Source organism: Macrobrachium rosenbergii, chromosome 4 (assembly GCF_040412425.1).
Source record: "Macrobrachium rosenbergii isolate ZJJX-2024 chromosome 4, ASM4041242v1, whole genome shotgun sequence".
In the NCBI taxonomy this organism is placed as follows: domain Eukaryota; kingdom Metazoa; phylum Arthropoda; class Malacostraca; order Decapoda; family Palaemonidae; genus Macrobrachium; species Macrobrachium rosenbergii.
Window position 1 is genome coordinate 47,669,672 of NC_089744.1, and position 27,045 is coordinate 47,696,716.

Consider the following 27,045-nt stretch of genomic DNA (forward strand, 5'->3'; position numbering starts at 1 on the left):
TCCTACTACTGCTTCTTCAAATTTATGTTTTCTGACATTTTTGTTTAAAGCAGTTCTTATTTTATTACAAGACTCATTTTTGATAAACACTTCTCTGGCCTTTTGCATTGCATTCAGTGTATCCCTTACTGTGCTTTCTTCCTTACCTTTCTCTCTGCTTGCAGGACTTGAACTTTCTTCTCCCATTAAATTAGGCAAAGAAGGGTTTTTCCCAAATACTAATTGGGTAGGGGAGAAACCACCATTATTTATTAAGTTATTTATTAAGCAGTTCCTAGCAATCACTACCCATCTTAATGCTATGGACCAATCCACTTCCTCATCATCTTTCATCAGCTTTTTTTTTTTATTATGCCTACCATCTTTTCACACAATCCATTGCTCCATGGCGATTCAGATGCTGTGGCTAATACTTTAATATTCATTCTTTCTTCCATCCTCCTTACTTTTTCATTTTGAAATTCTTCCCCGTTGTCTGATAATATTTTAGAAGGTGCCCCAAATATAGCAAACCACCCATCAAAAGTGTCTTTATAATAGTTTCTGGTTTCTTGTCTTTTATCCAAAAAGCCTGACAATACCTTGTTGCCGTATCTTCCATGACAAGAACTTTCTCTCTTCTATCTCTTCCACATCCATTGCTACAACTTCATTAAATATCTTACTCCAAGAAAATCCTACTACTGGTTTAGCTGGGTTTCTTTTATATCTTTTACATACCTCACAACTTGCAATTAAGTGTGTTAGTAACTTTTTTATTTCCTCTTTTTCCTTCTCTCTCAAACGATCACTCCACTGTGCTGCTTCTGTTAGCATCCATATTTTATCTCCACTTCCGTGACCAAATTGTAGATGTAACTTCATCATTGCACCTTTAATTTCCCTTAGACTCTTTCCCTTCCATCTCTCCAGTAACAATTCTTCTACCTTTCTCCTCAAAATTGGTATTCTTAAGTGGCCCTGTTTGTCTTCTCTTAACTTTATCTTCATTTCCCCTAACACTTCTATTTTAACAAAATTCTCTTTTAAATTTATGGTCATACCCATTTTACTCATGGTTTTCTTACCTATTAATCATGGTACATCACCGGGTAAAATTTCTGTCTTCAAATAAAACTTTTTGTTTTTCAATATCACTGGTATTTCCATTACCCTTTTCGATTTGTATGATAACTCACCGAAATTAAATACTCTTTTAGACTCTTTCTTAGTATCATTCATTCTCCTCAACTCTTCTTGATTCAAACCCACAACAGTGCTTGCTAGTCACAATTAACCACAAACTGTTGACTTACATCCTGTGTCTAAAATTGCGTCAACCTCTTCCCAAGATTCTTTCTCTATTTTACTATCTTCTCCTATATAAACTTTTTCTTCTTCTTGTCCAGTTTCTGATTTCTTCTTATTTTGAAAATCCTGTGGACATCTTTGGCCCAATGCCATTCCGATTTGCATATTGCACACAGCATTACTTTCCCTTCTCTATTTAAAGGATTTCTTCCGCCTCTACCTTGATTCACCTTTCCCCAATATCTTTGGTTTTTCCTCCCTTTTCCAAAATTCGCACAATCTCCTGATCCCAACCATTCCCCCTCCTCTTTATTCCCTAATCCCTCAAATATTCTTTTCATTATTTGTGACACTGTTTTATATTCCAACTTTTCTTGACCACAAGCTGCTAATACCAATTGTTTTTGATTTTCTGTGAGATTCAATTGTTCTGGTACATGAAAACCTTTTGCTTCCCCTTCAAGCATGCTTTTCCCTATCGCTCAACTACACTCTGCCTCAGCCTTTTCATACCTAATTAGAAAATCTATCGTCTTTTCACTAGATTCTCTCTATTTGAAAGTAGTTTTTCATTTTACTGTAATTTTCCATTAACACATGGGACAAGCTTCAGACTCAGTCGGTGAATTTAAATGTAATTCAGAATGATGGCCTCAGAGTACAGTCACAGTTGAATTATACCCAAGCAAATCCTTATGCTGTGATCTTTTAATTTATGGATGTAGTAAAGATAAACAAAACCAAGGACTCACATGGTAGTAATTAGTTGATATAATATATTTTTATTAGATATGCACCCCATTTTGTGTTAGATATATCGGGGTCCTTCATAAGTGAGAATATGCACTGCTCTGTATTCATAAAAATCTGTATTTAGCACAATAACATGAAGAGGCTCCTATGCAATATATACTGATGGTTCAAAACGTTTCTGTGCTGTGGGATTTATTACAGTATCTTACAAGAGAAAAATTCTGTTTTCATTATCAGATATAATCTCTTGTCTGTACAGAAGCATTGTCTGCTGTCTTATCTACCATAAGGATTATAGGATTATTATAATCGCACCATTGTTCAAGTTTATGAAAGTTGGCAATTCCAAAATGCCAGAGGCTCTCAGGAGTTATTTATTTTAACAGATTATATTTTTTATAAAAACTGGTTGGAGCTGAAGGGGAGATAGATACTTTAAGTTCTTTTTGATTTTGTAATAACATTGATTATCTTATGGATAAACTTATGAAATTCTTCATTTTTATGGATAAACTTATGAAATTCTTCATTTTTTGTTAAGTTATAGATGGAAATTACTTTTTCGACCAAACATTGCATATCAGGATATATGTTTTAGAAAAGTTTGTAAACTTTATGATAACATTATGGAATGTTTTACTGCCATTTCCATTTGTACAATTAGAAAGCTTTTAATACTTTACATGTTTGTTTTCAGTAATTCACCAGCGAAATACTGTTATGCCTGTTGTTGGAGCTTTGGGGATGGCAACACAAGGCATGCACACTCAGCAAGGTCTGCCATCTCTTTCATTGGCATCCTTCAGCTTTGAGGGTGTTGTCAATACAATCAAGGCACAGGTAATTTTTTGTGTCAATGTTTCATGTTTCCCTTCCTGTTCTAATAGTATCATGATTATACTAATGTGCAATATAGTGTCATATATTCTCTATTGTATAAATAAATTTTAGTAATGACTTTACTTATTCTACTATGAATATAGTATAGTGCGAAAAATGAGAGTAAAATATTGGTGAGACCTATTATTCTCTTCCCCACATAGGTTTATGTGTTAAATGAAATCTTAAATTATAAAGATGAATTTTTTTCTTCAGAATCCACACCTTAGTCAGAATGAACTGTGTGAAAGTGTTGTTCTTGCTACAAAGCAGATCCAAAGAATTCATCTCAACCACTATCAAAGAGTGCAAGGGATGGTTTATAATGTAAGTTGTTTGTATTTATAGTAGTATTATGGTTTTGGTAACTTATAATTTTTTTCCAGGTGTTTTTATATATAATTTCTGAGTCCAGTCCCGTGTCAGCCGGTGAAATTCCATTATAGCACGAATTTCTAGGTATAATATGCTAGATATACCAGAGAAAAAAGAGCTTTCAGGAAAGCTGGGGTTACTACCCCCAGATCGAGCGTCTTCTTTAGGGAAGACGTTGGTATAACGAAGGGTGAGTGAAAGATCACTACCACGGAGACTTACTCGAAAGATCTCTCCCTATCAAAACCCCCAGATCAGAGCGGTGAGCCGTTACAGCCCCTACACCCAAACACCCGCCAGCTCGGCGACACCAGCGCCACCTACCTCATTCCATTTTCTAGCATGTGATAGCTACCTTTTCCTTTTGTGTGCTCGTGCCTTTTTTGGATTTATTTTCATCTTTCGCCATGTCATCGAGCAGCTTTACCATCTCCAAGTTAAGTACCATCTTATTGTGGGGTTTTGTTCTATATTTTGGCTGTTATGGTCTCGTCTTTTTATAAATATTGAGATCTTATTATGACGGCACGGCGTCCTCCGCCAGCCATGTCGACTGCGAGGCGACCCCATCAGTTCTTTTCTGTTGGGGTTGTCTCCTTGTCGTTATAGATGTTATTTTTTGCCCCATGGTTCTCCTCCTGGCGGGTTCCCTGCGGTGGGCCCCCCTTTTTTCGAAATTTACATATTATTGGCCTATCGGCCTTTTTGAGGGTGATGCCCTGTCCAGGTACCCCCCCAGGTTGGGTTCCTTATTATTTTTAGTCTGTATTAGGCTAATTATTTTATTCTTGGCGATGGTGCTCTCTGTTTAATTTATTTTATTCATTGTTTACCTCCTCGTGGTGGCGGCAGCCTCAGATCTAACCGCTTCCCTGAGGTAGGCTACGCACCCTATTGAGCACATTTTTGTTTCCATGTTTATGTGTGATGGTTATTTAGTGGAGTAGGGTTGTTTTGCTTCCATCCCCTTGCCCTCGGCGTGAGATCCATCAGGTTGAGGAGTTTTGGTTGCTGTTTCCTCCAGGGTCGTTTTTGGTGGGCAGAGTGAGCCCCTTAGTTCTCTTCCTTCCTTTGGGGGAATAGAGTTCTTTGGATGTGTCTCCTCTAGGCTAATCGCCTTCTTGCCCCCTCTTCTCGATCCCGGTTGGTTCTCGGCACAAAATTTCTCTCCCTGTTTGCTTCCTCCTCCCCTCCGCACTCCTTCCATTTTCCTAGCCTATACTAGGTTAGGTCCCTATTAGGCTTTGCCTAGGCAGGAGTCGGGCATCGAGGCTTGGTCGCTTCCCTCCCTTAGTAGTAGGCCACCCTCCTAAGTTTCATTTTTCTTGGAGTGGTGTATGTGTGCAGTTGAGCAGGTGATATATTTCCCCCTGTCTCCTGTTCTCTTTCTTCGTAGCCTACCACTCTCCCCTACTCCACCCCCACCCCTCCAGCCTTGCTCTACTCGTGCGGGTGACGCTAGATGGCGTTTTTTCTCCGAGTTCAGGGACTCCTCCATTTGGTAGAGGGATTCGCTCCCTCCCATACAGTCCCTAGCATCGCTGTGTTGGTGTTGGTGTTTCGTTTACTTGTAGCTCGAACGTGTTTGAACACTCTATCCCACACTTCTTTCTCCCCGTCGGGTTACTTGGCTGGGTTATTATACTTGCTCCGGCTTATGTTATGTATATCTGAGCATCTTGCCCACCTTGTTTCTCTGGCGGGAAGTAAGTGAGGAAGGATTCATATAATTATATAAGGAGCGGATCCCTCCGGTCTCCGGAGCATTTGCCCTTTGTACCATCACTTGTTTAATGTTATTGTTTATGAATATACATATTTAGATAAGTGTGTTTATCTAACGGAGTACTCTAGTACTCTCCTCATTTATATATATACGTGAGTCCGGTTCTACACCCGGGGGTTCCGCCGTTATTTTTACTGGCAACCCTTGCGGTGAGTTCTTGTTGTCTCATTCCTTTCATTCCCCGGAGTATTCCGGGGTCTGGAAGCTTTTACCTTCCGCTCTGTGTATTTTAGAGCTTATTGGCCTAGTTTATGATAAGGGATTTCTTCTCCGCCGGAGTATTCCGGTTGTAGTTGAAATTCCCGGCCTTGCCGGCTTTAGATTGCTTAGAGTGGTAGGTTCATGTACTTTTTCCACTTACAGACTGTTCGCTGTGAGGAGCCGGGGTGTACCGCTTCACTACAACAACCTTACGGTCACGTAGTGTGCCGGACCCACGCTGGTTGTGCGGTCCGGCTCGACGATCTGGTAGTATGGCACCCTGATGGTTGTGAGGTTTGCTTCGCCTTGTGCGCAACCGTCCAGGATGAGTCGGTAAGTGACAGTCTTCCTCCGTTTTACGCTCCTCATATTGAATATTGTTTACGTGGTTCCCGGACTGTTTTTTCGTTCTTGGCTAATTGCTGGTTTTCTTACAGGCGGACGAGTCCACCAAGAAGTCGGCCTTGGAATCCCTCCGGGCCTGGGTGGCTGGGTTTGGTAGAAATGTTCCGTCGGGGAAGCCCTACGTCCTCGACGCGAAGTTGAGGGACCTGCTCTACCCCGGCGCACGGGTGGCAGCCGCAGTGCCAGAAGATCTTGCCACCCCCATCATCCAGCAGATCCGGGATGCGACCCAGCCACCCCAAGTGGATATCCTCTACGCTGAGGTTTCAGAGGACGTCGCCGCCTTGGACTTAGACCTGGAACCTATGAATACCGAACAGGACCAGGTGGTAAGTAGCGCGAGGTAGGTGAGGTTGTTGGGCGGGCCCCTTTTTGACTCCCCAGCTTCTTCCATTTCTTCCTTTACAGGTTTTGTGAAGTCTTCCTCCTTGGGTGATAGAGCTCCATCAGCTATCCCCAAGTTGAAGTTGAAGACTTCATGGAAGGCGAAGGGCTATAAGTCCTCGTCCTCCAAGAAAGCATCGCCTTTCCCCCCGTCGAAGGCTAAGGTCTCAGCACCTGTAGCCTCCGGGAGCAAGTCTGGTTCCTCCGCCAAAGGCGCGAGTAAGAGGGCAGCAAAACCAAGCCCTCCTCGCCAGCCTGCCTTTGACGCGGAGGCCTTCGCGAACCAGCTATTTAAAAGGTTCACGGAGGATATTGACACAAAGTTCAACAAGATCTCCGAAAAGTTTGCCAATTATGACAATATACTGGCGGGAATGGCTCACCCACCCCCAGCCGAACCCCAGTATGTCATCCCCGACACAGCGGACCTCCCGCCTTTCGATGTCGGTAACCCTTGGCGTTTCGCCCTCCGGGCCATCCAACATGATGGCAGACTTACAATTGAAGGTCTTGGCACGAGACGGTTGGAGGAATTAGAATTCTTCCCCGCCGATCTCTTGCCCCCCTACCCAGGCTTCGTAAGATTAACAGAGGAAGCATGGGTACGTTCTGATAAGGTTCCTAGGGAGACTGTCATCGTCCCTAGGGACCAAGCTCAGTCGGCTCTCCTGCGCACTCTGACGGAGTGGCAGGCAGACAACACAAAGTTGACTCCTTTCAAGGGCAACTTCACCATGTTTGCCCTGGGAGACAACTTACCCACCCCCTGTTTGAACAAAGTCGCTCTGGCTACGGTGCGAGCGTGCTTTGAAGGTAATCCATTACCGCAGCTGAGGGAAACAGACCCCACTTCCCTGGTATTCCCGGGAAGTGACGAGTTCTGGATGGGTGCTCCGTCCACCTTCACTGTGGGGAAGTTGGACCCCTTTTGTGCTTCCTCACAGTTCAGTGAACAGCTCCCCAAGCTGCCGGAATCTTTGCTAAAGGCGGAGTTTGATGCCCGGACTAAGCTAGCCCTGTCCCTGAACTCCGTCTGCCTTACGGAAGCCACTGCCGTCTCCTGCGCGGACGAGCCATTTTTTCAAGTCTTGGCTAAGTCCCTGCTAGCTGGCTTTCAGTCTGACCTCTGACCTTTTCGAATTCATCATGGCCAGACTGGAATGCAGAAAATTCATTTTTGCTGATGCCACTATCCGTCACGAGCCTAACAAGCTCAAAAGAGCTCGATCTGGGGCCTAACCTCTTCCCAGAAGAAGAGGTTACGAATGTTATGACTGAGGCTACAAGGGCCAACCAGAGTCTGCGCTCTCGCTGGGGCATTTCTGCCTACAAGCGCAAGACCCCAGAATCTGGCGGCCCCCAGACGAGAGGCGGCAAACGTTTCAGGAGGCATAAGAGGCCCCACCATCAGGCGGTAGTTCAAGCCGTCCCAGTCTCGGCAGTGGCACAGCCCTCCACCTCAAAGGCTCACCCCCAATATGTGCTGGTCCAACCAGCTCATTCCCTTGCTGCGCCCTCGTATGTTGCTTCGCCAGCATACAACCCCACCTATGAGGGCCGTGGATACTTTCACGGCCTTAACAGGATCGCAAGGGGGGGAAGAGGCAGGGCCCCTCATAGAGGAAAAGCCAACACCACCCCAAGAGGAAAACCTGGACGTGGTAGAGGGAACAAACCCGCTCCCTCCCACTGAGAGAACACAGGTAGGTGGTCGCCTGTATTGGTTCAGGGACCAATGGACCTTCAGCCCTTGGGCACACAGCATTGTGTCCAAAGGCCTAGGATGGTGCTGGATCAAGGACCCTCCTCCTCTAACCAGGTTTTACCAGCCACTCTCATCAATCCTACAGGATTACGTGGCAGAATTGATCAACAAACAAGCAATAAAGAAAGTAAGGCACCTAAAGTTTCAAGGCAGGTTATTCACTGTTCCCAAAAAAGACTCCGATCAGCAAAGAGTGATCCTGGATCTGTCGCGTCTAAATCTCTACATAAAATGCGACAAATTTCGCATGCTTACGGTAGCTCAGGTACGGACTCTACTTCGCGTGGAGCCGTCACCACCTCTATCGATCTTTCAGACGCTTATTATCACGTCCCGATTGCGCGGAACTTCTCTCAGTTCCTCGGTTTCAGACTCGGGAATCAAGCCTACTCCTTCAGGGTCATGCCCTTCGGTCTAAACATTGCGCCCAGGGTATTCACCAAGCTGGCGGACACGGTAGTTCAACAACTCCGGTCCCGAGGGATATCCCTAGCAGCGTACCTAGACGATTGGATAATTTGGGCACCAACAGTTCTGGAGTGTCAGAAGGCTACGTCCATGGTCATCAACTTCCTGGAGTCATTAGGTTTTCAACTGAACAGAGAGAAGTCCTGCCTGACTCCGGAGTCCCGGTTTCAGTGGCTGGGTCTCCAGTGGGATCTGTCCTCTCACACGTTATCTCTCCCGCCTCCCAAGAGGAAAGAGATAGCATCTCTCACCAGGAAATTTCTCAAAAATCAATCAGCATCCCGCCGATCCCAAGAAAGAGTCCTTGGGTCTCTTCAATTTGCCTCAGTGACGGACCTGCTCTTAAAAGCGAAACTAAAAGACATAAACAGAGTGTGGCGGAGTCGAGCCAATGTCAAGCTCAGAGACAAGGTCTCCTCTATTCCTCGAATCTTAAAAACAAGACTGCGGCCTTGGGCCACAGTCAGAGGCCTGTCCAAGTCAGTTCCGCTTCAATTTCCCCCTCCGGCACTAGTTGTTCACACAGACGCTTCCATAAGCGGCTGGGGGATATTCACCAAAACAAAAGTACAAGGAACGTGGTCCACAATGTTTCAGCAGTTCCATATAAACACCCTGGAAGCTATGGCGGTCTTTCTAACTCTAAAGAAAATCCGCCCCCAACCGGATTCATATCAGGCTGGTATTGGACAGCGCAGTGGTAGTTCATTGCATCAACAGGGCGGCTCCAAATCAGGTCGAGTAAACCAAGTAATGGTTGCTATCTTCTCCCTGGCGAAAAAGCACGGCTGGCACATGTCAGCCACCCACCTAGCGGGAGTACGGAACGTGGTGGCGGATTCCCTGTCCAGGACTACTCCGTTGGAGACGGAGTGGTCCCTGGACGGGGAGTCTTTCAAATGGATTTGCCGCCAGGTTCCGGGTCTCCAAGTGGATCTGTTCGCGACGGAGAGCAACTTCAAGCTCCCCTGTTATGTGGCCCCGAACCTGGACCCTCAGGGTGCGCCACGGACGCAATGACAGTAGATTGGAACAATTGGGAGAAAATTTATCTGTTCCTCCAATAAATTTACTGCTGAAAGTATTACACAAACTCAGGACATTCAAAGGTCAACCAGCCCTAGTAGCCCCTATTGGCCGAAGAGCAATTGGTTCCCTCTTCTTCAGGAACTGGGATTGCGGAGTCTTGATTCCCAAGCCCATTCTGACCCAGACAGTACAAACCAAGACTGTGTCAGCTTCCTCAAGAATTCAGAATGCCCTAGTTTTATGGACTTTATAAAATTCGCAGCCCAAAAAGGAGCGAACATTGACCCTGTCAACACTCTGTTTCTAGAATCAGATAAAAGAGATTTATGACTCAGCAGTCAAAAAGTTAGCCTCCTCCCTGAAAGCATCTGAAGCCAAAATCATGACGACTAATTTAGGAGTTTCCTTCTTTAGATCACTGTTTGAGAAAGGCCTTGCTCCGGCCACTATTACCACAGTCAAGTCAGCATTGAAGAAAGTATTTCTTTACGGCTTTAAAATCGACCTTACAGATTCCTATTTTTCGTCTATCCCCAGAGCATGCGCTCGTCTGAGACCAGTATCACGCCCACATTCTGTTACGTGGTTTCTCAATGACGTCCTTAAGTTAGCATCAGAGATGGACAACTTTCAATGCTCTTATCAGGATCTGTTAAGGAAGACTTTATTTCTGATTAGCTTGGCTTCAGGTGCTAGAATCTCAGAGCTATCGGCTCTCACTAGAGGTGATAATTTTGTGAACTTCCTCCCGTCTGGAGAGGTCCTCCTTTCCCCTGACCCTAGATTTTTAGCTAAGAACGAAGACCCACAGGACAGGTGGTCTCCTTGGAAGGTGGTGCCCCTTCCTCAAGACCAGTCTTTATGTCCAGTTTATACACTTAAATCTTACCTTTTAAGAACTCCACAGAGTAAGTCGGGTCCTCTTTTTATCAGGGAGAAAGGTGGTACTCTTTCACTGAATGCTATAAGACAACAAATTCTGTATTTTATTAAACAGGCCAACCCAGATTCAGTTCCTAAGGTTCATGATATTCGAGCAGTTGCTACTTCCATTAATTACTTTCATAATATGGACTTCTCAGAACTATCTAAATACACGGGTTGGAAATCACCTCTAGTGTTTAAACGCCACTATTTAAAATCGCTCGAAGCCATAGCTGTGGGAAGTGTCATCTCCCCACCTTAACTAATCATATCCTTATCCTTTCCTTTCCCCCCTGCCCGGCTGCCTCATTTACTTCTCTGCTTATTCTCCTGGTTGATTATACCTCACTGCCTGGCTCCTCATATTGATGTATCTTGTATCTGTTGATGGAAAAGTGTAATCTGACATGCCATGATTGTTTTTTCTTATGGGGTACTGGACGGTTTTTATTTGGCTCCATGTACCCCAGATATATGTATATGTTCTGTATATGTTAATTTTCATTGATCTTGTCTCTTACGTGTTTAGCCTAAGTTTACGTGTATAGTATTAAGGTTGTATTTGCAATTATCTTATGCACATTTCATGTTTCACCTTGCTTTAAGTAATTTTAAGATTTTTGGGGTTTCTTCCCTGTCGTGCCGGGGACCTCCCCACGTTTCATAGTATTAAGTTTTTTGATGTGCCTTAGATTTAGTATACCTTAGTTTTAGTATTCTTGCTACATGAAAGAGATTACTTGATTAAAATTATTTTCGTATAATTTTTGCCTTTTTCTTCAGATTACCCCCTTTTTCCTTGTAGTTACAGCCTTGGCATGATTCTCTATCACTATTTCACCGGCTGACACGGGACTGAACTCAGAAAAGGGATTTTGACAAAGGAAAAATCTATTTCTGAGGAAGGTCCCGTGTCACCCGTGACCCTCCCTGGATCACCTAGTACTCCCCTACTTGCACATGCCAAGTCTGGGGTTAGTGCTAGCATGGAATGAGGTAGGTGGCGCTGGTGTCGCCGTCCTGGCGGGTGTTGAGTGTAGGGGCTGTAACGGCTCACCGCTCTGTTCCGGGGATTTTGATAGGGAGAGATCTTTCGAGTAGGTTTCCGTGGTAGTGGTATTTCACTCACCCTTCTTTATACCGACGTCTTCCTAGAAGACGCTCGACTGGGGGTAGTAACCCCAGCTTTCCTGAAAGCTCTTTTTCTCTGGTATATCTAGCATTGTTATACCTAGAAATTCGTGCTGTAATGGAATTTCACCGGGTGACACGGGACCTTCCTCAGAAATAGATTTTTCCTTTGTCAAAATCCCTTTATTAGGCTTTTGCAGTGTTGTCTTTGTTATGATTGTGCATATAGAGCATAATAGATAAAATAATTGTAATTTAACTCATGGTCCCCCCCCAGGCCTCCATAAGACAGACCAACCAATCTTATAGAATTCTCTTTTAGTTGGTCTCAGCCAGAATAGTTCTTGTTGGCACAGTGATAGAATTTAAAGGATTCAGGACAGAATGGCTCTATCTCCTGTCCACAATGACTGCCTTGGCTTTTCCTTCATCCTACTTGCACAGATGTGACAGCACCATGCATGTCAGCTATGTTCCTCATTACTCTGGTCTGTCACAAGTTAATGTCCCCAGTTTTTGCTCTAGAAATAGTGTTCGACAGTGCATTTGTTGATCCTTATAATAGTACTCGAGCTAAGTACATAGTTTCAAGACCCAGTGTAAATTTTTAGTTCTTTAAAATTTTAACGGGTAGTCTTATATTTGTTAAAATTGGGAGCCAGTAGGTCTCATGCAAGAAGAGAAGTTCAGAGTAGATCACTAGGCTACTCAGTAATTGCTGTGCTGTGTTTTCCTGTCTAACAGAGTGGTAATTAGCATTAATGCAATAATATTAGACAGTTTTGTTTTTGAAACTTAGTCAATGACTTTTTTAACATCAGGGTTCTTTTTAAGTGTTAAGGGAAATACATTCATGCGAGTTGACTTCTAACGGGTATTACTCCACTGATACCGACACCACAGGTGTTGAGAAAAATTGTTGTGAAGCTTGTCATTTTCCCAAGGGAATACAAGAGTATTATGAGTAATGGTGAGCTTTGCTAAACAATTTAGAATCTTGGAGGTACTGATTTTATATAAATTTAGTATGGTAATTCCAATAATTAATTATTATTATGCATCAACTAACGTAGACTATAACCTTTACCTAGTGCATGGAAATAGACTGGGGAATCAAAAGTTATGAAATTTATAGAATTACATTTTATGAGTATTAAGTGTTGTCATTTAGAAGCATTTGTGAGTAAATCCTTTAAGGCAGTATTATTATAGTCATTGGGAATTAAGGTTTTAGTACATTACAGGTTGTCCATCATTGGGACCTAGAGGGTGCTGGATTAGCCATTTATTAGGCTAGAATACACAAAACCCAGTAGCTACGCACCTCATCCTAGAATTAAAATATCCCATAAATCAGTACAATTTTTAATAAAGAAAAGACAATTATCAAATACAGGCAGTGCTCGAGTTACTATAATTCGACTTACGATATTTCGCGTTTACGATGGGGTTAGCAATTAATACCGATACGAAAATATTTAGGAAATGTTTTTAGATTTCGCGCAGGCAGCGAGAGAGACCAACTTACAATAGACCAACTTCTTTTCCTCCATCTCTTTATTCCATCTGCTAGTTAAAAAGGTAAAAGAGAATGATAAAAGTATTGTTAATAGATTCACAATTTCATGAAAAACAATCTGAGTAATAAAAATCCATAATTATATAGTAAATATATTACTGTGTAAAAAGAACCAAAGACTTTCGAACACCTGAACGGTGTTCCTCATCAGTGTTAACGTTAATATGCAAAGTAAGGGTAGTTTTCTTATGAAATAGTTTTTAAAAATTGGGGGCGGGGCGAGAAGATAACAGCCCATCACGGAAGTGCTGGTCCAGGTGCTATGTAATACCAAATTCAACAGGCAGTTGCGCCAATCTCCTTGATCTTCGTACTTGCAGTGTTGCATGTGCCTGTGCTGCATAGGTGCCATAGTCGGAACCATCCACAGGGACGTCGGCTATCTGGAGAGAGAGGGGAAGAGGAAGTATTGTTAGTAATGTTATACTCTTGCGTAAATGCGTACAGCCATAGACAACCAAACGGGAAACTGTTGTTTTGCTAATAATCGTACCGGATAACAACTGTTTTGCTTGTATTTCAACCATCGTACGGTTAAACAATTACTGTAGTTATGTTACAAACGACGTTAAGTACTGTACAATAGGACTGATATATTTTTTACACTATATCCTTATTCGCCAAGGTGGGGCCAGCACAGGACAGTCATGATGGATTTAGAAATTATAAAAAGCTCAGAAGGAAAAGATCAGGTAAAGACAAAAGGATTTTCTTGATAATCCACCAAGCAACTTTGCTTTCTCATCATACTGACCTATACATTTAAAAAAAAAAAAAGCTTGATTGTACCCTCAGGCAAGGGGGCTCATACCCAAGACCTTGGAAGCCCATGCACGGTACAATGGCTATGGCACAGTCCAAGGTTGGAGACCAGGGTTTGTATTCAGAGTAACCTACTCTTAGAAGGGTTACCTACAAAGGCTGAAGGGTCCCTGCTGACCGCTGGTTTGATTTCGGAGTGTTCTTCTCCTATAAGGGAGGAGACAACCTCCGAGGGCTGTGGCATTAAAAATTATTGCTGTTTCCACGGCATTTAATTTGTACAGTCTTTTCTCTATTCATCTTACAATCTTTTCATTAGCATGTAGTGGCTGGTATATCAAGTTCCCTAGGGACATATACAGATCTTCTGTTGTCTTAGGTTTATTTCCTCTTACGTGTCGACACATGCACTGGCGGTCATCTATATGAGTATAAAAGTGAATGAACTGAGATACATGATACACAGGTTTATAAAGCAGGCAGGGTGGTTTACAACTGGTGGGTTGATTAGTGGGCTGAATTTTGGTTGGACGTAGGTTGATGACGAAATTTGTCCCAGAGGCGTTGTGATCTTCTAGGCCTAGCCAGTGATGCTGGCTGAAGGTTGGTGTAGGCTTGGGTACACACACACACACACACACACACACACACACACACACACACACACACACACACACACACACTCTCTCTCTCTCTCTCTCTCTCTCTCTCTCTCTCTCTCTCTCTCTCTCTCTCTCTCTCTCTCTCTCTCTAAGCTCAGCTCTTTCTGGTCTTTTGTTATGATTCTGTTTCTATGTAATGGTTAAAGATGGCCCATTCTTGAAGTTGGCAGGAGAGATGCTTGAAGAGTCTGGTAGTGGTCATCCTGATGCACGAGTGTGGCACCCTTCCACCAGGCTTGTAAATCCGTAGATGACAACTTCTCTTCAATGATGTTTCTGGGGGCACAAGGTTGTTTTTAAGGTTAATCTTATCCCTTTCTACAGTAAGGGAGACATTTTCTTTTATTATCTTCCTGATTGCCTTCTTATCCTCTAAATATTTTTGGTGCATATAATTTATGTAGTAAAATTTTATGGACCCACTTTAGTTGTTACTGATGTCCATCATACCTTTCTGGTGCTAGTTATTTATGGAATCTTGGGTTTGTCGTGTAATCATATGGTTTGAAAAAATGTTATTTATAAGAATTTGTGTGGACCTTTCGATCTCTTCCATGGTTTCTCTAGACGTGGATCAATGCTAATATTAGGATACAGAAACCTACCAACAAAAACCACTCAATCTAAGAGATAAATCTTTGGCAGAAGCAGACATTACACTGGAGAACAGTATTCTAGTAAAGGAAGCACAAATGACCTAAAACAGGTGTCACTGATTTTATCAGTTATAAAAATATGAGGCCTCATGAACAAGACCTAACTTCCATGGGGCATTTGCTGAAACTTTCATTGGATGTTTCTCAAGAGTATGACATGAGTCAAAAGTTACACCTAGAATAATTCAAGCTTCAGACTCATTCAGCAAAGTTCCATCCACCTGATGGGGTGGAAAATCTGTAAGAGATCTGCTAATCAACAGTTTTCATTTTACTGGAGTTCAGACTCATACCTCCACTAACTACACCATTCACCGATCTGGTCCATGTCCCAATTGAGGCTGAGGGCAGCTTCATTTCTCTTAAGTGGAGACTTTACTACACCCACAAGCGTTGCATCTTTGGCATACTAAACAATCTTGTTTTCCAGGCCAGCAACCATATCACTTGTATACACTAAAAATATCATTGGACCAAGGACACTATCCAGTGGAACTCCAGACACAATAGGTCTTGGTTCACTAAAGATCCCATCGACAGCAACTTGCTGCTGCTTACCTGTATGGAAATCTTGAAGTAATCCACTCCATGATTCTTAAATTTATAAATAAGTGCCTTGTGATTTACTAAATCGAAAACATCATTAAAATCTATTTGAATTACTCTGCACTCAAAACCCTTATCAAGGTTCTCTTGCAGATTACATGTCAAGTCTAACTGCTTCCTATATGCATATTGACTATCAGCTAACAATCATTTATACTCCCCATACTTATTTAATGGCTTAAAACAAGTTTTCAGCAACTTTGGAGAGCTCATGTAGAATAGAAAATGGCCTGTAGTTACTGCAGTCTGCAGGTATGCCATTCTTTGGAACAGGCACTGTATTACTAAGCTTTTGCTCATCTGCGAAGATACCACATCAACTAAAAATCTATAGAATCTACTAGTCTTGGGACACAACACACTAGAAACTTTTTAAAAAAACAAAGGGAAAAAACCACCAGGATCTTCTCCACCCCAGCTATCAAGATTATCCAGAATTTTCTTAACATCCATTTAGCAAAATGCAAATTTTGTAAGAATATGTTCAGGATGACAAGTATCAAGGAGAGGGACATCCTGAGCTGATTGCTTAGCTTCAAAAGCTTGATGAAGCAGTTCAGTCTTTTCCCTATGGCCTGTAACAAATCTACCATTATCTGTTAGTAGTGGCAGAATGGAAGACGAGCCTGACTCAAAGATAGATGATGCCAATTTAGTCCACCACAGATGTGGTGAGTAATTCCTTCAAGTTTCCTTCTCAAGGAATTATTGTAATTCTCTTAGCTGTATGGTAAGCACAGCGAGACTCAACAAAAATGGTGTAATTTTCATTTGAATGATTTTGTCTCCATGTTTTGAATTTGGTCTGTTTGTCATGGTAAGCTTGTATACATGTATCATCAAACCATGGCTGGTCAGCCTATGTAATCACAGACCTTGGTCTTCACAATACAGGTAGTGCTCGAGTTACGATAATTCGACTTACGATAATTCGCTTTTACGATGGGGTTTGCAATTAATATCAATACGACAATATTTTGAAAATACGTATTTTTAAATTTTGCGGGCGACTGGCGCAGGCAACAACATGCAATCAGGCAGCGTACAGTGTACGATACATTGGCCCAAGAGGCTGGATCAGAAGTTAAAATAGGTCAGTGTTCGTTTGCAATTTTTGTGCGTTTGTAAATACAGGTAGTGCACAAGTGACGATAATTGGTCTTAACGATAATTCGAGTTTATGATGGAGTTAGCAATTAATACCGGTCCGACAATATTTAGAAAATATTTTTAAATTTCGAGCAGGCACAGGCAACAGTGTACACTACAGTTGCCGTACAATCAGGCAGCAAGAGAGACCAACTTACAATAGACCAACTTCTTTTTCGCTGTCTCTTTATTCCATCTTCTAGTTAAAAAAGTAAGAGAATGATAAAAGTATTGTTAGTAACCTTATACTCTTGTGAAAATGCGTACAGCCATAAACAACTGAACGAGAAACTGTTGTTTTGCTGATAACCGAATCGGATAACAACTGTTTTGCTTGTATTTCAACCATCATACGGTTAAACAATTACCGTAGTTATGTTAAAAATGATGTTAAGTATTAATATATTTTTACACTACCCTTATCCGCTTTGGAGAAAAGATCGGCAAGGAAATATACTGCTACAGTAAATTTAAGCTGCAAGTTGTAGTTGAAGCTGAGAAAAGAATGTTCAAGCTGCTAATGACTATAAATTATCGTGCATTGGCAACATGGATGAAACTTGACCGCAAATAAAATTGGAAAGTATTTTAATCAAAACTACTGGGCATGAAAGAACACACATTACTGCTATTTTCACGCCGATAAAAGATAAATACAAAAAGCTCGTAGTATGATGATGAAATCAAGAGAAAATAGCGATTGGAATCTTGATTTTTTTTTTACACAAAACAAACATGCCGCCAACGTCATCTATTAACGAAAAAACAGCTAAATTAATTTCACAACGAGACATATTTAAGTTATATTTTGACTTAAAAACACTTAGTATAACGAAAAATATATATGTCCCTTATAAATAAAGTATCTAGAAATTAATTTACGCTAACTAGAAGCAAGAAGTGCCCGCTGAACAGAGTTAAATGCGGCAAAATAAAGACCGCACAATCAATTCCCAAACCAAAACATTTGATCTCTATGATCACAATTTATAATGCAAAAGCAATATAAGAATATTTACAATTGAATACAGTGTAGTAAAGCATAACTTTTTAAAAGATCCATGGAAAAGATGCACATTCGTTATTTTGTTATTTTGATGTTTGTATAATACGGTGTTATGTGAAAATAGAATACAGTGTAATGAAGGCTAGGCTACCGTATATGATATACGAAAGTGCAGGCTAAGCCTTGTTTGTTATTCAGTTTCTCTGTATACTGACTTATCATGTCAATCTGCATTGAACCTGCAGAATTAGCTGACACACACACACACACACACACACACACACACACACACACACACACACACACACACACACACACACACACACACACACACACACACACACACACACACACACACACACACACACACACACACACACACACACACACACTCTCTCTCTCTCTCTCTCTCTCTCTCTCTCTCTCTCTCTCTCTCTCTCTCTCTCTCTCTCTCTCTCTCTCTCTCTCTCTCTCTCTCTCTCTCGAGGTAAAGGTGCATTTTTTTATAGATGTTTCCCCAGTAGGCCTAATCCTCTCTATGGTGTTTAATCAGAAGATTTGTCGTCTGAGCTGTCCTCGATGTTGATGACGAATGACTCGATAAATCTCTCAACCGCTACTGCTACATCTTGTTTTGCATCTTGTTCCTGAAGCTTCTCCGTGTGTTTTATTGCCTGCTTCCAGTTTTCTGCTGTCACAGTGCTTAAAGCTTCTTTGACCAAATGCTCAAGTTCAGCAACTTTGAATGTGTTTTTCTTGGAAATGTAAGTTTTGACCTGTGCCCATATGAGCTCTATCGGGTTGTACTGACAATGGTATGGCAGGAGACGTACAACTTTATGTCCTGCTTCTGAAGCAAGTGTGTTAATCACGTAAGTTTTCTTTCCATTACACATTTTTTTGGCAAGGTCATAGAGCTCCACTTTCAGCATGTCGTCACGTGGATGTGCACCGTTCTTTATCAACCAGTCCTCTATTGCTTCTTTTCTCCAAGATGATGTTGGGTTTTTTCAAGCACCATCAAGTGGTAGGATGCATTGTCCATCACAATTACAGACTTTGAGAGGATGTTGGGTAACAACTGAGTCTTAAACCATTGCTCGAAAACTGCAGCATTCATCTGATTGTGATAATCACCATCATTTTTTGCTTGAAAAAATAGTTCAGCATTCTTGACAAAGCCCTCTTTCGTTCCTGCATGAAGAATGAGGAGGCGATTTCCTTTTCCGGTAGGCGGCTTTACTCCTGTTGCTTGTTTGGAGGCCATGTCAGTCCAACACTTTGCAACAGTGTAATTCTGGTTGACCCAAGTTTCGTCAAGGAAGACGAAGTTTTCGAAGGACTGTCTGACTTGCCGCATCTCTCTCAAAAATTTTGTGCGAACAACAGCAACATCACTTCGTTCCATAAGGAACTTGCAAAAAATCGAAAGCCAATCTGCAACAGAACTCTTCGAAGTGACTCAGTGCTACCATTGTAAGATATTTTATCTCTTAACTCTTCCGTGACTTTGTAGAGTGTAGGGATTTCATTTCTTTTGTAAAATTCCAGTACAGTTCTTCTCAGGAGACACTTATCAAAGTCATCAAAATTCGTAACTGTTGTAGGCTGAGTTTTTGTCGGTGAATGGAAGATAGGTTTATTGTGTTCAGCCTCTGACCACCATTCTTGATTTGCTTTGGAGCAAATCCTTCTAACTGTCCTTTCGCTTACTTTGGTGGCTTGGGCTGTCCGAGCAAGGGCTTGAGTGGTTGGTAACAAAGGTGCGCCGTTGGCCTTTTCATCTAAACAGTACCGATTGACATTGTAAATTATTTCCTTCCCTTGACTGTGCAGGCGGGGGCAGCGAGAAGTAGATGTTTCCATGGTGGATAGTGACACGGAATGACCTTGTCGGGCTGAGGTGGCAATGGCTCATTGACCCAGCACAGCGGTGTTGTCAAATCTCAGGAAAACATTTTTAATAATTTTGATTTCCCCAGCAAAAACTTAGTCATTCTTAAACATATGAAGTTTTATTATAAAACAGAGTAATTACCTTATATTTAGTTAGTATAAAAAATATCAAGAGACATTTCGTCATCACTGTCGTGGCAATTGTGCGGAAATTCCTGGCTTAACGCGGCCACCACCTTAGTGGCCAAAAAGGCTAAGTTTGACTATAATAATTACTATACCATATATGTATAAAGTATACTGTGGGCTAGGCTACCATATATCTATAGATGGTACTGATTACCCTAGTGTAGGCTAGGCCATATTCGAGTTACAATTTTTTCAACAAACGATGGGTTTTTTGGAACCTAACCCCATCGTAAGTAGAGGAATACCTGTAGTTGGAACATCTGTGAATATGAGGTCTAATCTATTACCAGAAATATGTGGGTTCCTCAGTTAGCTAAACAAAATCAGAGGAGACACAGAACTCAAAAGCAAACTGGCCATTTTATTTTGTGGAATTTGAATTCAGCTGCTTGCTGTGCTTTGCATTACAGTCTCCTCAAACAATGAATGAAGCTTTTGAATCCTGATAATGAGCCATAATAATCCCTTGCAAGAGACAGTCATATATAGAATCATCGATATTTGGATTGCGGTAAAGAGCAAATTCGTAGGTATTGTAGAAATTCTTGAAAATTTTAAAACTAACTCCATGGCAACTACACCCCAAATTTTTCTGACAATAAATAGACTGTCTGGACTTAGTGTATGCAGCCATTCCTTGTGCATGTGGGATGTTATGATGATAAAGTTTGGGCCATCAAACCCTGGGATTAAAAACTCAACCTTTGACTCGTTACGACTTACAAGAGTCTCGGATAAAAACATTAAATCGTAGTTACAGGCACAACTCTACAGATCAAGAAAATTTTACCTTAAGCCCCGAATATATGAGTAAAGTATTTTGCAATTCTTCTTACTGTAATAAGTACCGGGCCCAGGGTTCAGCTCAATGTTTCTCAAAGGAATTAAAATTAACAACATAAAATCAGTAGCAAAACTAATAAACAGACTCATAACAACATTAACACTGTAAAAATCAACAGAGTTCAGAGGTCTGGTTAAACAAATCATTTATAACTAACTAACAGAACAATAAACAATAATAACATCAACAATGACAGTATTTACATAAAAAAAAATCCTTTGAAAGTATAAGTTAACCTAACCATGTGTCACTGAAAAAAGTGCCAGAAGTAAGTGGTCGACAAGGTGGGGCCAGCCTTTGTCTATCGGTAGTTTGCCCTTTGGACTGCCCAGCATCAGTAGGTCTTCTCCTTGACCAGGAAACCACGGTCTCTTGAGACAGAGGTCTCTGGCCTTTGCCACCTCTCTCAGCCATTTACTTGTTCTCCATAAGTTTTATTTAGTAGAGTTGTGTGCTTGCATCATCTGTAATCATCTTACAAGAGTGGCCTTGATTACTCTGATCTTGTTTAGTTATCTAGGGTCCTTAGGCATAGTATTCCTGTTACTTTAATAGTTTTTGAGCCACACATCAGTACTTACGTTGCTCAGTCATTCGCTTTATGTCTTCATTTATTTCGTTGCTCAATCATTCGCTTTATATCTTCATTTATTTCTTCTGCTTTGGAGGAGCATACCCCAATGGCAGTCTCATACTAACCGATATATCATTCCTTTATGTAAGTTTAAGATGAGGATAGATAGGCAAGAGTGAGAACATTGTTATGTGTCATTTTTTGATAATCTATTTGCTTCTAGAATGCCAGTGCTGGCAATACTCTAATACATATGCATCTGATTTTATTAAATCTGTATTTTTGACACACCTAACATTACCTTGGGAAGGTGATGAAGCTATGTTTCCCTCTACTCACACACTCATGCCCCATTAATATTTTCAGAAGTAGCCAACCAGGTTTCTGTGCTCTTACATCTTACTTGTTAGTTGGCTTGTTTCTACTCAGATCCTTCACCACAAAATAATTGATTACTAAATTGCTATACTCCTTAGTGTTCATCTGCTCCTTGAGTAAACCAATTTGAGTTTCTAAGAACCATGGGCCCAAATCTGCTCTAGTATCTAAGAGTTCTATTTCCACTAGTCTTTTGCAAATGATCAATGCCATTGTGACCCTGTATCTTACCTAAATAGGAATTTACGTGTGATATGAATGGGTTTGGTAAGAACTTTGTAAGTTCATAACATAAAACTATTTATTACAAACCCATTAGCTATGTCACTTCAACTTTTCAGATGCCTCGGGGCATGGTATTCTAACTGGTGGAAAACAACAAAGATCCTATAATGTTCTTACACTGCTAATCCCCTTAGGAGGTCAGTACTCTTGGTACACACAGCTCTTCGTTGGGTGAGTTGGTAGAGCTGCGGACTGTCACTCGATGGGCCGGAGTTCAATTCCCCGGCTGGCTGATGAAGAGTTAGAGGAATATATTTCTGGTGATAGAAATTCATTTCTCGCTATAATGTGGTTCGGATTCACAATAAGCTGTAGGTCCTGGTGCTAAGTAACCAGTTGGTTCTTAGCCATGTAAAAAAATAAGTCTGTTAATCAGCTCAGTGGTCTGGCCAGTATACTTAACCTCATGCGGTGCACTGAGAGCTGTTCTTTTAATCAGCTCAGTGGTCAGTTTGGCTGATGAAAGTTAGAGGAATTTATTTCTGGTGATAGAAATTCAACCTAAGCTATAGGTCCCGTTGCTAAGTAGCCATTGGTTCTTAGTCATAAAATAAGTCTTGTGCACTGTAGTAATCAGCTCAGTGGTCTGGTAAAACTAAGGTTCTTTTTTAACTTTGCTTTATTATTCCTTTTATGTCTTTTTTCTCTTTCTAACATCTTATTTTCCACCCTTATTAGCTCTTCATTGGTGCAAGGCGGTTTTAGAGCCTTTCAGAACTTTTCACTGTCAGATGGGCCAGAGCTCAATGACCTCATAGGCTGATGAAGAGTTAGAGGAATTTATTTCAGTTCAATAGAAATTCATTTCTTGCTATAATGATGTGGCTGATTCCACAATAAACTCTATAGGTCCCTTCATCTATCAGCCAATTGGTTCTAGCCACATAAAATAAGTCTAAAATCCTTCGATCTTATATTTATTTTATTATTTACTGCATACAGCTTTTAATCAGCTAAAGTGGTCTTATAAAACTAAGGTATACTTTTTTTAACCTTTGCAACTTTATAAACATTCCTTTTACTGTAAACACTTTCATATTCTCTTTCTAACATCTTATTTTAAACACCCTCTCTTAAAGGTTAATAGTTCATAGAACAAGCATCAACAGTGATAAAAATTCTCTTGTTATGTACATATTACAGAACTTTTCACTGTCAGTTATCAAATATTAATGTTAATGAATGACATTAATATGGTCACAGAATCCATTTTGGTATTATCATCTAAATTGTTATATTCAGTTCAATAAAAAAACAATCATCATCACTTCTAAGACAGGTTGAGCCTATCAAAATACCATCCGGGATAATGATGTGGCTGTTTTAGCCATTTGTTAGGCAAACTCATATAACAGTCTCTCTCATCTAGAATTAAAGTATCCCATAAATCGGGTTGGGTTCTGGAATAAAGAAAAGACAATTATGATAGGTAGTGAAAATCTGAAATTAGCGATCTTATATTTATTTTATTATTTACTGCATATCATATGAAAATTTTTAGGCTTTAAAAATATTTTTACATTTTTATAAACCAACTTACAATAGAAAAACTCTTTTATCAACCTTTATTCCATCTGCCAGTTATAAATGATTTTTTGCATTTAAACACTTTCTATACTCTTAAACAACCGAACGGGAAACTGTTGTTTTTCTAATAATCTTAAAGATAACAACTAGTTCACAGAACAGAGCATCAACAGTGATAAAAATTCTCTTGTTATGTACAAATGATGTTACAGTGATTTACTAATTTTCAAATATTATTTGTTAGATGTAAATACATTAATATGTTTCAAGTTGTGGCTGAAGCTGAGAAAACAGAATCCAATTTATACAGTGTATTATCATCTTGATCTGTAAATAAAACTTGTAATGTTTATAAAAAACAATCATCTCGGGCAGAAAGAAGAAACTGTTTTTTACGATAAAAGATAGCTCGATTATGATGAAACAGGTTGACCATCACTAGTCCGGCATCATTTGGGACCTGGAGGGTGCGCTTTTATTAGCGAAATTTGTTAGGCTAAATTATACAAGACAACCCAGTATATTTTGCACCTCATCTTATAATTAAAATATCCCAAATAAATAAAGTACATTTGGTTAATAAAGAAAAGACAATTATCAAATAAACAGGTAGTGCGATTCCCAAAACAAAACATTGATCGCAATTTATAATACAATTGGAAACACTGTAGTAAACGATAATTTTAAAAGTTTATGAAAATGGGATTAGCAATGTTTTATAATACTGTTAATATGTTAATAAAATAATTTAGGCTAAAAAATATTTTTAGATTTTGTGCAGGCAGCGAGAGAGACCAATTTGAAAATTAGAAACATTGGAAAACTTCTTGAAATTTTCCTCCATCTCTTTATTCCATCTGCCAGTTAAAAAGTAAACAAAGAATGATGGGACAAAAGTATTGTTAGTAACATTATGTATACTAGCCTTATGTCACTTGCATATGAAATTCGGATTTTAAATATTTAAACTGTGACTAGAGATGAAACATCAACAGTAATAAAATATTGTTTTGCTAATAATTATGTGTGATAATCGGATAACAACTGTTAAACTTGTATTTCAAGTAATTCAGAGAAAAAGAAATACACAATTACTACAGTAGTTATGTTGGGACAAATGATTTTTATACATATACAATATAATGATATGTTTTAATATTATAGGTCATTCTGTATTTGGAAAAAAGATTAGCAGGGAAATTTTGCTGTTTTTTCATTAAAGTAACTTAGAGAGATTGAACTGGGGTGTTTATGTACATTGAAGCTGTAAAACAATTTTATGGTATTTTAATTTACATTTTATAAATTATTTTGCATGTTTACATTAATAATATTATTTGAAAATTAGTAAATCATTTTAAATAAAACTGGAGAAATGAAATTTAATCAAAACTACTGATTTTATGAAAAATAAACATAATAAATACTGCAAAATCCGCGATAAAAGATAAATGCAGTACAAATTTTGACATTAAATGATGAAATCAAGAGAAAATGCAGTGAGACCGTGATGGGTGAACTGCAATATGGCGAGGACAACTTTTTTTTTTTTTTTTTTCACAAAACTCACATTCCTAGCTCCCGACCAGGTCGTTTTTGAGGCTTGGAGGAGGTGTTGGATGGTTGAGGGAGTTCTTCGTTCTCTTGGCCCACCTGACCATGCCGTCATGTTTTTGGAAGGTGTTATTAGGCTTGTGAGACGGCCCCCCCCTCCCCTGTTTTAGCCTGCCTGTCCAGACCGATAGGTTTCGGAAGGTAGGTTAGAATAGTGAGGGTCTCCTCATTACATAGCCTCCCACCTGACCAGGCTGTCGGCGTTGGAGGGTGTGGCCAGACCCTGCGTGGATTTCCCCTTCCCCCACACCCCCTCCTTCCATACCTCTGCTAGCCTTCCTATCCAAGTCAAATTTTGACGTTGGGAGTTGGTCTGGGGTCGAAGGTTGCACAGACTTTTTCGTGTCGTTAGCCTAGCCCTTCCTTACCCATTCCTTAGCATTTGGCGGGTGACCCTAGCTTCTCCCTGCTCGAGGGACGTCGGTCTCTTACGGCCGGCACCCCGTGGGGAGTTTCTGTCGGTGTCCAGGAGGTGTTTCCCACCCATCTGGCCACCGCTATTCGGTTCCCACCACTTTGCTATTCCTTCCCTATTCCTTAGCATTTGGCGTGTGACCTAGTCTTCTCCTGCGCGAGGGACATCGTTCACTTATGACCGGCACCCCGTGGGGAGTTTCGGTCGGCGTCCAGGTAGTGTTACCCACTTATCTGGCCTCCGCCTTTCGGTTTCCGCCACTCTGCAAGTGTTTCGTTTGTTCGCTTCCCTCAGTGTTAGCTGGAGCATCGAACACAGGTTCAGGGACACTATCTTGACTTCCGCTAGGTTCATTCTCCGCCGGGTTGGTCAGGTCTCCCGTTTTTCTTGTACATGTTACCACTCCGGTGGGTATGGTGTTCGGTTGGTTGGCGCTTTCCACTACCTGTTCCCCGCCACAGGCGCTGAGAGTTGAGCCAGTTTTGAGGACTCCTCTCCGCCTCCTCCGCTGCTACCATAGGTATGAGGTAACGAGATTCCCGGGGCAATCAGAGCGGAGTATCATAACCAGCGTATCTTTAAAGTACTCCTGTTTACATATTTAGTTGACCATTCCGTAGCATATCTTTACCATACCGCCGCCGGACTCTTTCCGCCGGTGTTTAGTTAATTATATAATCGTATTATAATTGTTGTATGATGCATGGTCCTAGGTTAAGGTGTACAGTTACCGCCGGACCTACTCCGGCGGCCCTTAACTTTATGTTATTCATGTATTGTATATTACCTCTATACTGCTGGAGTTATCTCCGGCAGGATTTGGATTGACTGTAAGCATGCTCCATCACCCATTTTTAGGTTAAGGCATCTTATCTCCACCGGACCTACTCCGGCGGGCCTTAACTAGCATACTCATGTATCATCTGTCCACTTACAGATGGTACGCTGTCAGGAGCCTGGGTGTACGGCGGTCCTCCAGCAACCCTGTGGCCATGAGGTGTGTCGCTCTCACTCTGGCTGCGCGGTTCGCGTCGGGGACTTGATCGTCTGGCACCCAGACGGCTGTGAGGCGTGCTACGCTCTCTACGAGCAAGTGTTGGATGAGTCGGTAAGCTTCAAGTCCGCTAACCTTTAGTCTCCTTTTGACTTTTTTGCCTATATTGATAGATATGGCGGTTGGAGATTATTTTAGTAAGCCTTTCTTTTCTTTCAGTCCGACCGTAGTTCCCACGACTCTTTGCTGTCGACCCTGAAGGTCTGGGTCGGCGGGTTTGGGAGGAATGTCGCGTCGGGGAAGCCTTACGTCTTGTCAGAGGAGATTTGTAATCTCCTCTACACCGGCGCCCAGATCTCAGCCGCAGTTCCGGCGGAAGTAGCCGCCCCTTTGATCAAGCAGATCCGGGAGGAGACGCAACCCTCCCAAGATGACAACCTATGCGGAGAGGTGGCGGAAGGGGTGGCGGCCATCAACATCAACCTTGAACCGATGAGCGTCGATCCGGACCACCCGGTA

General features: G+C 41.2%; 1 protein-coding gene across 8 annotated transcripts in view; it reads left to right on the top strand.

Annotated features, from left to right (window-relative positions):
- The window catches only part of LOC136833991 (transcriptional regulator ATRX-like), a 402,256-nt gene that overhangs the window by 319,960 nt on the left and 55,251 nt on the right, over positions 1–27,045 (top strand). For all 8 annotated transcript variants that reach the window (XM_067096278.1, XM_067096295.1, XM_067096286.1 and 5 more), the window contains 2 exons: positions 2,741–2,883; positions 3,139–3,249. In XM_067096278.1, coding sequence (XP_066952379.1) covers positions 2,741–2,883; positions 3,139–3,249 — 254 coding nt within the window. The remainder of the gene's footprint in view (positions 1–2,740; positions 2,884–3,138; positions 3,250–27,045) is intronic.